At 38.7% G+C, this 12,264-nt stretch overlaps 2 protein-coding genes across 2 annotated transcripts; both read right to left on the bottom strand.

Annotated features, from left to right (window-relative positions):
- LOC110261737 (olfactory receptor 2G3-like) lies at positions 1-1,542 on the bottom strand. Its single transcript, XM_021100029.1, has 2 exons — positions 1,506-1,542; positions 1-911 (listed from the first exon to the last, which is right to left on the bottom strand). The coding sequence occupies exons 1-2, from the start codon at positions 1,540-1,542 to the stop codon at positions 1-3; spliced, it is 948 nt and encodes a 315-aa protein (XP_020955688.1).
- Positions 3,453-4,850, bottom strand: LOC110261738 (olfactory receptor 2G6-like; the record flags this gene model as incomplete). The annotated part of the gene is made up of 1 exon (XM_021100030.1): positions 3,453-4,850. A coding segment is annotated over one exon (909 nt), but the record flags the coding sequence as incomplete, so codon positions are not given.

Genomic DNA, 12,264 nt, shown 5'->3' on the forward strand with positions numbered 1-12,264 from the left:
TTATGAGCCCAAGTCCCTATGAAATAGTCTTCTCATAGCTCCTTTCACATCTTTATTCCTCAGTGTGTAGATGAGAGGGTTGAGGGTTGGAGTCAGCATCGTGTAGAAGAGGGAGATGAATTTCCCAGAAGTATGGGCGTAAGAGCTGTTGGGCTGGATGTACACAGCGGTGATGGTCCCATAGAAGAGGGACACTACCATCACGTGGGATCCACATGTCCCCAGGGCTTTGCGCCAGGCCTGGACTGACTTGATCCTAGTAACTGCCTTGACGATGTGTCCATAGGACGGCAGTATCAGTGCTAAGGGCAAGAGGAGCAAGACCAGGGATGCAATGAATAGCTGGACCTCATTGGTGTGGATGTCCACACACGCAAGCTTAATCATGGAAGGCACCTCACAGAAGAAATGATGGAGCCGCCGGTGTCCACAGCGAGGCAGCCAGAGGGTGACAGTGCTCTGGATGAGAGCGTTTCCTACTCCACTCAGCCATGCAACCCCTGCCAGGGCCTGGCACAGCCGTGGGTTCATCACAGCTGCATAGTGGAGAGGTTTGCAAACGGCAGCATGGCGATCAAAAGCCATGACAGCCAGGAGAACACACTCAGTGGAGCCCAAAGCCAGGGAGACATAGAGCTGGACAGCACAGCCCAGGGCGGTTATGGTCTTGGCTGGTCCCCTGAGGTTCCACAGCAGCTGGGGGACAATACTGGTGGTAAAGCAGATATCAACTAGGGAGAGGTGGGTGAGGAAAAAGTACATGGGTGTTTTGAGATTAGGGTCAATGGAAGCGATCAGAATGATGACTGTGTTTCCCACCAGAGTCAGGAGATACGTTACCAAAACAACCACTAAGAGTATCCCACACACGTATACACACAATACTTCAACAGAAATGTGAAAGATCAATTCTCAGTCATGAGCTGGTTCCTTATTTATAAGATAATTATAAGAATATGTTCACTTTAGGCTTTCAGAACGATTCTATTCCACTATGATGCAAAATTTATCATCATATATGTACCACATGAACTCTTCTCACCCAGATGAACATCATTTAAAGCCAGAATCTCAATTTACTTCTAAAAGTTAAGAGTCATAGGCATGGTGCCGATATAAAATCAAGGCATCAATAGAAGTGAATAAGTTAAAAGAGAGGAAGTTTTCCAGTTTTGCAGACTGAGATTTTCATGGTAGTATGAAAAAGAACGTTAAGCCATAGAGTTCAAATTATTATTACCTTGAAATACCAACTCGATGCCTAAGGCCCTCGTACTGGTTGTAGGGACTGTTATATCTGAAGATCAGTAAGGCAGGAGAGGCTAGGAGAGGACCCAAGACAATGAATCTGGAAAGATCCCAAGGACACAGATCTCCCAGTATGGCAATGAATATCAGGCTCTGTAGTATCCAGAGAAGAACTGTCCCAGGAGATGATTCCGAAAGATACTTTCATCCCTGATTGTTTACTTTTGTTTCAATCTAGGTCAAACAACATCACCAACCAGCACTGAGTTGTTTTCTCATTTCTGTCATATTCATGCTTTTTCCGATCATATAATCTATACATGTAAGTGTATATATATATTTAATATGTCCTATTGGCTCATTTCTTCATATTTTCTGTCTTTTTAATTTTTGCCAGTTTAGTGGTATATATCATGATTTCAATTTGTACTCCCCTGATAACTGATGAAGTTAACTAGATTACTTCACATTTCCAATTGCCTAATAATTACCTAAAAATACATAAATGTGAGAAACTGAAGAAAGCAGTCTTTGGCTACAGAGTCAAGTAAACGTTACTGACCAAATTCTCCTTTTCTCTCTGCAGTTTAACCCTGGCAGGTCCAGAAACTGTACTTATCAAGCTAGAGGCACAGAGGAAGATGCAAAAGATGGAAAGTAGAGACTCTTACAACACTCAGATTCCCAGACCACTGCAGGGTCTTAGACAGGTACAGGCTCAAGCTGGGGGAACAGAATCTTTAAATGTAAATTGTGTTGGCTGACAGTGGGTATTTTAATTACTTATATGAGAATACTTTATTAATAAAGGTGGACATTTTTTACCATTTGAAAATGACCCAAAATATTATGACACACTCTAAAGACATAATCCAGAAGCAGGGAAAGAACTGCTACATGGTATGGTAAGAATGAATAAAGGGATAAAATTATTGTTCTTCTGTCTTAGTCATGCCCCATGAGAAGTCTCATTTTATCAGTAGGTAAATATGAACTGAGTTTTACTAGGTGCCAGACAGTTTGCCAAGCATGCTGCTGGCATTACTTACTGCTCGCCACCCTGTGAGGTTGGGAATGTCATAGGTTTGGAAATGCTACCTTCTAGAAGTTAATTTGCCCTGGGAATTAGAACCTAGGTTGCCCCAACTCTAAAGTCCATGCCTTTATATAATGCAAAATATTCTCCCAAAGATCATAGGTACAACCTATGTCCAACCTCCTTAGCATAATATGTATGTCCCTTTGTGACCTGGTCCTTTTTTAGTCTTCCAACTATATCTCCTTTCATTTCCTAATATATTCTCTCTCCTCTGGCTATAATAGACTCCTTAAATTCCTCAAAAGATCCTTTTTTCTTTATGTTTATATTAGTACACAAAAGATGACCTGGCAACACAGAGGAAGAGAATACAACCGGGCAACTAAGACACATTTGTGAAAGATGAGATTTAAGCTGGACTTTGAGAAAGAGATATGGTATAAATTGCGTAACTTTAAAAAAAGGAAAAATATTCAGAAACTGTTAGGTGTTTAAGAGGTTCTTTGGTGTTTTGTTTTGTCTTGTTTTGCTTTTAAGGGCTGACATAGTGGTCAGTAAAGTGCAAACGATTATATACAGCTAATGAGTACAAAAGCAAAATTTCAGAGTAAGGCAGTCTGGCTTCAGAGTCCATGTGTAAATCACAAAGACACCAGGGGAAGAAATACGGCATCAAATAAGTTGGAATATAAGATTTTGCCTAATAGACCCTGGGTCCATATGAAACTAGATTATATGACCTTCAGGTATTTCATTAAATTATTAAGTAATTCTGTATAAAATATATGTAAAAACCAACAGTTTTCTTTTTTCAATTTTAATTAGATTCATAGATCTGTTCCTTTACTATTTTTTCCTTTTTTAAATTAATATTTATTTTATTACAGTATAGTTGATTTACAATGTTGTGCCAATTTTTGCTAATCAACAAAGTAACACAGTTTTATATGTGTGTACACACACACACACACACACACACACACGCACACACTTTGGTATTATTTTCCATCATGGTCTATCCCAGGAAATTGGCTATAGTCCCCTGTGCTATACAGTAAGACCTTGCTGTCTATCCATTCTAAATGTAAGTTTGCATCTACTGATCTCAAACTCATTTTACTATTTTAAAAAAAAGCCCACATTTTTAAGCTTTGATGTATTTATTTCTTGAAATAATTGGAATACTGTGTACAAAATGTTTTAAATAATATCATAGCAGGGCTCCTTAACAAAGAAAATACTACTGTAATTTCCTCACACTAGCATATACTTCTCAATTTTCTATTTATATATCAAACACTATTTAATTCCCTAGTCGGACATGTAAGCACATATATGTTGGGTAGATTACAGAATCTCCCGATCTGAACCTGTACTGCAGCCCTTCAAAGACGTTTAATAAAAGGAAGCGTGAGTATGTGTATACCACACATGCACTCATACACACATGAGGTTCCATGAGCTGTTCAAGTTGAATCTAAACGCGCTGCTTTTTTCTAAACCGTGTTAGCCACGTTACACTTAAATACAGACAGAGAAGTAAGCAACACACATACTTTCTACTTGGGAGGAGTGATTTAATCTTAGGTCTCTTTAATTACTTTCCTTAACAGAAAGTCACTATTTCCCTGATTTTTCCTTAGGAACTTTGTCCTCATCTCAGCAGTCTTCCCAGGGCTCCCTTCACATCCTTGTTCCGCAGAGTATATATCAGGGGGTTGAGTGTGGGGGTGACAACAGTATAAAAGAGTGTAAGGAACTTGCCCTGACTTCGGCCGTAGGATCTCTTTGGTTGAATGTATATGGCCGAGCTGGGCCCAAAGAAGAGGAACACCACCAGTAGATGGGAACCACAGGTCCCGAGAGTCTTGCGCCAAGCTTGGACGGACTTAATTTTCATCACAGCTTGGACAATGAATCCGTAGGAGACCAATATCAATGCCACAGGAAGAAGAAGGAGGACTAACGTGGCCACAAAAAGCTGGACTTCATTTGCTTGGATGTCCACACAGGCCAACTTGATCATGGCGGGCACTTCACAGAAGAAGTGGTGCAGGTGGCGATGTCCACATCGAGGAAGCCGAAGGGTGATGGTTCCTTGGATGAGAGTGTTTCCTACTCCACTGAGCCATGCTATTCCTGCTAAGGCCTTGCAAAATGATGGGTGCATGATGCTAGTGTAATTAAGAGGTCTGCAGACTGCCACGTAGCGGTCAAATGCCATGATGGTAAGGAGAACACACTCATTGGAGCCCAGGGAGAGGGACACATAGAGTTGTATGGCACAGCCTGTTGGCGTGATGGTCTTGGCTGGTCCCTTCCGGTTCCAGAGGAGCTGGGGGACGATGCTGGTGGTGAAGCAAAGGTCAAGAGAGGAGAGATTTGTGAGGAAGAAATATATAGGTGTGTGAAGTCTGCAGTCCAGGCAGGAGACCAGGATGATGGCTGTGTTGCCCAGGAGGGTCAAAAGATAGGATATCAACACCACCACGAAAAGAAGGACCTCCAATTGAGGCTGGTCTGAGAATCCAAGCAAAATAAAATCTCCCCCAGAGGTTTCATTGTTTTATTCCATTAGTCTGTTCTTGTAAAAGAGAAAAATGAACTTGGAATTCAGCTGAGGGAAATAGCACTATTACTATTTACTTATAATATTTCAAGTGCTTAGATTTTTTTTTTTTTACTGGTGAATTTTTCCAAAGGAAAAAAGTCAATGATTAAAAAGGTATTTTTTATTTTTTATCTTTTAAAGGTATTTTTTAAAATAAAGGCATTCTTTTGTGTCATGATTCTTGACTCAATAAATATTTGACCTTTTTTTCATGTAACCACCCTTTTTGCCACTTTTTTGATAGTTATTATTAAAGGTAATTTTCTTAAAGAAGAAAAGAAGCTTTCAGTTTGGGTGGCTATATAATTCTGTGAGTAGAAGTGGGAGGGGGAAAGGGTAGGAAAATAAACACCTGGTATGAAATGAATAATGAGTGATCGTTTCTACAGAAATTATAAGGCAAAAATAATGGGCAACAGTGAGATAGTGGATCAGAAAAACAAATGGAATATATTTTGCATCTTTTGTTACTCACAAAGCAGGTTATGATAATATTTCTTACAACTGATTATCTGATTAGAGTGTGACATAGGGTCAGCTACAGGTGAATTTCAATATACAAGGACACTAAATAATTTTATAAGTTATTTAGCAACTGACATGATTTGTTGCAAGTTTCTATATCTCAAAGTTGATGGGAAAAAAGATATTTGTGATACATGCACATAAAAACAAAGATGCACAAACTCAGATAGGCACACATTTGTCTGGTTTTTTATTTTAAAAATTTAGATTAAAAAGGTAAAAACTCACCCACACACACCCATTTAAAGACAAGGTACTGGCATTTGGGAAATTAATGAAAAGGCAAAATATGTCTTTGTCACCCATTTTATGCTCTGCAGGACAAAACCAATCTGAATTATTAATATATTCCACCAAACCTCTTCACTTACCATTATTCTACAAGATCACCATTTGAGTCCCCAAATTTTATGCTCTAATGACAGTATCTTATTGAGTCATTTACTTTTAGGAATAATAAAAGCTAAATTTGTCAGTTTATTCAGCTATACTTTAAAAAGTAAAATTTTGTCTTAAATGGGATATATAGGAGTTCCCATTGTGGCTCAGTGGGTTAAGAACCCAATTTAGTGTCTGTGAGGATGCATGTTCGATCCCTGGCCTCAGTGGATTAACGATCCAGTGTTGCTGCAAGTCGTGGGGTAGTTCACAGATGCAGCTCGGATCCTTCATTGTTGGGCCTATGGAATTAACAGCTACAGCTCAGATTTGACCCCAGCCCAGGAACTTCCATATGCCACAGATGCAGCCTTAAAAAGAAAAAGAAAAAAAAACCTAAATAGGATGTATACAATATTGAGATTTTATTTTTTAATTTTACTGAAGAATAACTGACAAAATTATACGTACTTAAAGTGTACAACATGATAACTTGATATTTATATATTGCAGAAATTAGAAAGATCAGGAAAATTAACATACTCCTCCCCTCACATAATTAACATAGTTAACTCTTTTCTCTCTGTGAGGTGAGAATGCTTCTGATCTACTTTCAGCAACTTCCAACTATACCACACCACATTACTAACTAAAGTTACCATGCCCTAAGTTAGCTCCTCAGAACTCCTTCTTTTAACTGAAAATATGTACTCTTTGACCTACATTCCCCATTTACTCCTTCCCCACAACCTCCAGAACTCAGTTATATCCTCTATTCTCTATTTCTTTGAAACTGTTTTTTTTAATTCACCACATAAGTGATATCATATAGTATTTTCATACACGTTGTAGCAAATGGCAGGATATCCTTCTTTCTCATGGCTAAATACTAGACAGATAGATAGATAGATAGATAGATAGATAGATAGATAGACAGACAGACAGACAGACAGATAGATCAAACTCATTTTCTTTATCCATCCCGCCAGTGAAGAACATTAAGGTTATTTCCATATCCTAGCTATTGTGAATAATGATGCAATAGATATGATGCAATAGATATGACATGCAGATGTCCCTTTTTATATATATATATATATCAGTCTCTGAAATACTGATTTCAATATTGTCAAATATATCCAGGATTGGGATTGCTGGATCATACGGTAGTACAATTTTTAATTTTTTGAGGAACTGTCATACTGCTTTCCAGAATGGCGGTACCATTCTACATTCCCACCTGTAGTGTATAAAGGTCAGCTAAATTTGAATATTTTAAATTCCAGAGCTAATGTTTTTTTTCATTTAGAGCTAAACATTTAAATTTGCATAGTTTATAAAGAGTTCTACTAGGAAAATTTTAAATTCATGCTATAAATATTCCTACATTCTGCATATTCCTGATTCTATATAACATAAAATACTAATCTATTCCACACTGATGAGTTGTAGCTTTAGTCATTAAGAGTCATATTTCAGTAGTTTCAACAAATACTCAGATCAAATCCAAGCATAAGAGGTTATTCCCATCACCTCTGAAATAACATACTTTACATTCTTTTTAAAAATTTAGAATTCATCTCAAGAGTGACCACTTTCAGAATATAATATCTTTCCAAGTAAATTTACATGTTTCCCAACATACATAAAGGGAAGTTCAGGAATTAGCAATTTTTAGCTTAGTATCAAAATTCAAAATCAAACACTTTAGTGGGATGTTAGCTTCAAAGGCAACTAGAAACAAATTCTTGGTATTTAAGTTTTACAAAAAAGAATAACATGAATGTAGGTGCTTATGAGTGTACTATTTATTATGTCAGTCATAAATGATGTCAAAATCATCTAATTATTTCTCTCATATCTTTCTATTACAATACTCTGACATATTTTTAAAACATTTGGATTACAAGGAATTTTCAAGTGGATCCTTCTATTCCCAGTCATTACTTTATACTAACTTCCATTATGTTGAAAAATACTCTCTCCCGTCCACTGAGAACCAGCTTATAAACTGAAGGTGAGATGTGTAGGCATTTCCCTTCTCCAATTCAAGTCTAAGACATATAGCTTGAAAAGAGTTTTTTAACAGGATCTGAGAGAGTGGTCGAAGATTAAGGATTGAATATATATATATATGCATATATGTGTGTGTGTGTATGTGTGTGTGTAGCTTGAAAAGAGTTTCTGAATAGAATCTGGGGAGAATAGTCAGAGATTAGTGAATGTATGTGACTATACATATAAAATTTCAACCCACAAAATAGGATTGAAAACAGCTATCACTCCAAATCTGAAACATGAAAAAAGGCTACCAAGTGCTATTTGGAAAAAAGAAACATCTAGAAGAAAATCTTTTTTCTTTGGGCAAAAAGTTCCAGACCTTTCTTTCCCTCATGCAGGTTTCTGATCATTTCCATGGTGAGAACACTGGTTCTATTTGACACAGATGCATAGAGGTCAGACCTCAGAAAGGACTCCTGAAAGGGAATCTCCAGGAGAGACAGAGTGAGTCATTCGAGCACCATGCTGACTAATGTACCCGGAGGCCACTCAAGAGGGAGACAGATGCGGTGGCCTGAGAAACCAAGACAGGTTACTCACATCTGCTAGGTCACCCCTGCCCTGGCTTTGGCTTGGTCAGCACGCAGAAGAGAAGAGTGGTGACAAGACTTCAGCGTGTTACAATTGCTCCCCTGAAGCAGCTAGTACAGACCAATGCCTACGAGCTAGATGAAAGTAAATGTTGCTTGAGCTGTAGTCCTCAGAGAAAATCAAATGAGAAAAAAATCAGAAGCACATAGGATATAGATGCTTAAGACCTGGGGGATCTATATCTCCAAGTTGCTAATTAACCTGGCATTGTAGAGTGTCCAGAACAGGGCTGTCTCAAGAGAGAAGCATGAAGAAAGGCGTTTCCCAACTGGACATCTGTTTAATCACCAGAATATCACAAATTCTGTCACTCACACCCCAGCCCCTCCAATTTATGTGTTCTTATAATAGTCTTTCCTGGGGATTAAGAAAAGAAAAAACCTATGGCATTGCTATTAGAATTTAGCTACATAATTGGATGAGTGAGACTTGTTTCTCTTTTGTAGCCAGTGGTTTTCATTAACAAGTATAAATAGTCTTCAATGTCAATTGATATTATCCAGGGCACCAATGCCTGAGGAATACTTTACTACAAGAATACACCAAGTTATCTGAATAAACTCCATATTATTGGCCATTAAACATGTTTATAATTTTACCTTAAGTTAAACTGGTATGATGAACATTTTTATAAATAAATATAAGCTTTCAAATTAAGTTTTCATATATTACTTTATAGATATAACTTTGTTTCCTTATTTATTTATTTATTTTTGGGGCCACACCCACAGCTTATGGAAGTTCCCAGGATAGGGGTCAAATCGGAGCTGTAGCTGCTGGCCGATGCCACAGCCACAGCAACACCAGATCTGAGCCATGTCTGCAACCTACACCACAGCTTACGGCAATGCCTTATCCTTAACCCACTAAGCCAGTTCAGGGATTGAACCTGCGTCCTCACGGATTCTAGTCAGATTTGTTTCCGCTGAGCCGCAAGGGGAACCCCTGACATTGCTATATTTAAAGGAGCTGAAAACATACATATTTCTTTTTTTTTGTCTTTTTTTTTTTTGCCATTTCTTGGGCCGCTCCCGCGGCATATGGAGGTTCCCAGGCTAGGGGTCGAATCGGAGCTGTAGCCACCAGCCTACGCCAGAGCCACAGCAACGCAGGATCCGAGCCGCGTCTGCAACCTACACCACAGCTCACGGCAATGCCGGATCGTTAACCCACTGAGCAAGGGCAGGGACCGAACCCGCAACTTCATGGTTCCTAGTCGGATTCGTTAACCACTGCGCCACGACGGGAACTCCTAAACATCCATATTTCTAATGTCAGTGCATAAAAGTGCCCCCACTCATTCCAATTCAGCAATTAATTCTGCCTTACAATCTGCTAGGTTAAAAAAAATACGTATCACGATGGCTTTTGATTCACCTTACATAAACCTTCCAAATACTAAGTTTGTACAAGTATTCATCTGTATTTTCTCCAATTATGAAAGCAAGAGCCATATTTTGCAGTAAAGTCTTTACCTAGTTAATTCTTTTATGTATATTCATTAAATTGGTTAGCCAGAGATCTAATATTACCATTATTTTAGTGGATCATAATTTGACCCATTAAATAATATATTAATTCCTCACTGATTTGTAGGACTAAATGTTTTCTGGTGATCATTATTGTTGTTGAACATTAATGATTAAGCACAAGTAAATATATTTAATTGAAAGATAGTATTGAAGCGAGTTATCCAGTAGCACTTTCTGAGAGTTGAGTATTAGAATGATATGTTGCTTTCCAGGTAGTCAGAGTTTAGTGCTAGAAAAGCAATCTCTAGATTTGTTGCCATTGTGGCCTTTTAATTTAATACTGATCAGTTATTCTCAGCACATAAAGGAATCTTAAAACCAGTCTATAATTTTCCAAAGGCATCTGTGGTGTTGTGTAAGATTAGGTTGTGATGATGAATGTCGGAGTAATCTAAAATATCACACAAATCAGTAATTGAGTTCTTCATCCTGATTCAAAAGGAAGGCCAATATTTTCCATATTCAGAATAAGTGTTTCTCAAGTAGCCTTTCAAGGGAGAAAGAACTGTTACTGGTGCCAGTAATGCCAACTATTTTAATGCTATATAAATGAACTTGAAAATTTATTGCTTTGGATTAAGGCTTTGTCTTCCATGGAAATTTGTAAAATTATGTAATAGAAAATAGATTTTTTTTTTTGGTTTGTTTGTTTGTTTGTTTGTTTTTGGTTTTCAGGGCTGCACCCAAGGCACATGGAGCTTCCCAGGCCAGGGATCAAATCAAAGCTACAGCTGCCAGCCCACATCACAGCCACAGAAATGCCAGATGCAAGCTGTGTCTGCAACCTACACCACAGCTTATGGCAAGGCCAGATCCTTAACCCAGGGAGTGAGGCCAGGGATCAAACCTGCATCCTCCTGGATTCTAGTCGGGTTCGTTAACTGTTGAACCACAACGGGAACTCCAGAAAATAGATTTTTTATCAACAGAATATGATTTGAATTGGACTAAGTATTTCATAAGAACTATACTTTTTGGAAAGGAAGAGAGTAAACGTCCAGAGGGAGGGACCAGCTACTAATTATTAAATGGAATCCTTTACAATAGGGAGACTCTAATGCATAAATGGGTTACGCAAGTGATGGCTGAAAACCCAAACAGGGGATTGTGAGTTAACCCGGAAATTAGAAACAACTAGCAGCCATTACCACTACTGGACTTAAAGAAGCAAAAGTAGCAAAAGGACCGGGATCCCCTGAGGGAAGCAGGGACAAGAGTAAGCCTGCCAGGGAAGCTGGAACCAAAAAAGGGATCGCCACCCCAGCTAGGAAAGCCTCCCACAGCCCAGTGGAAGGAAGAAATACCCTGGCTTCTCTTTTCATTTTAGTCTCAAGCCAGGGTCTCCCAGGTGAGAACTGGTTGATACAGAAACCTGGGCAAAGCAGCCTTTGGGCACCAGCCCTCCTATGATACAGAACAGTGTTGGAAAAGGAGAAGGAATGACCCTGCTGAGGGCAAAAAACCCAGGACTGGCACACCTCGCAAATATTTCTATCTCCTTTTGGTGGTGAGAAAGGTTACAGAAGGAAGAACATGACAGAGTCTGTACGTCCGTTGTTTCTAATGTTTACAACCACGTCCCTCATCAGAAACATTTTTGGTCAGGCAAACCCAATACATGAACACTTTTATTTTCAAATTATACACATGTATTATATAATATATTTATATCCTTTGTAAAATATAAACTACGCCCCAATGGGTCATTACTTCATGGGATGTACCCCATCTACTTTAGAGACAGCTACAGAAAAACCTCTTCTATTCTTCTAAAAGTGGTAACAATACTGTGTGTAGATCATAATTTCTTTCTGATATGAAGGTATTATTTTTAACCACTTATTAAATGAGTTTGTGAATTTGCAATACTCTCTCCTTTTACACTAGAAAGCAGAGTCCACTTCGTCCCCATCATTCCCTATTTCCCTGAAGTCTATAGGTCATTACTTAGATCCTCAGTAACTGCATATTAACCTGATGCAGGTATATACAGATGTCGGCACACCATGCACAAAACTGAGTTTGGCAAACAAAAAAAAAGTTTAGCGAGTTACCATTGTGGCTCAACAGAATCGAACCCGATTAGTATCCATGAGGATTTGGGTTCAATCCCTGGCCTTGCTCAGTAGGTTAAGGTCTGGCGTTTCCACAAGCTGCTGTAGGTTGTAAACGCGGCTTGGATTTGGTGTTGCTGTGTCCATGGTATAGGCTGGCAGCTGCAGCTCCAGTTCAACCCCTAGCCCAAGAACTTCCATATGCCACCGGTTTGACCCTAAACA

The sequence above is a fragment of the Sus scrofa genome, chromosome 7 (genome assembly GCF_000003025.6).
Source record: "Sus scrofa isolate TJ Tabasco breed Duroc chromosome 7, Sscrofa11.1, whole genome shotgun sequence".
Taxonomy (NCBI): domain Eukaryota; kingdom Metazoa; phylum Chordata; class Mammalia; order Artiodactyla; family Suidae; genus Sus; species Sus scrofa.

Excerpts from the sequence above, each read along its gene's own strand:
- LOC110261737 (XM_021100029.1), bottom strand. The coding sequence starts at position 1,542 with ATGAATATGACAGAAATGAGAAAACAACTCAGTGCTG. Across the intron at positions 912-1,505 it reads GAGAAAACAACTCAGTGCTG|AATTGATCTTTCACATTTCT; the intron begins GTTGGTGATGTT and ends CTCATGACTGAG.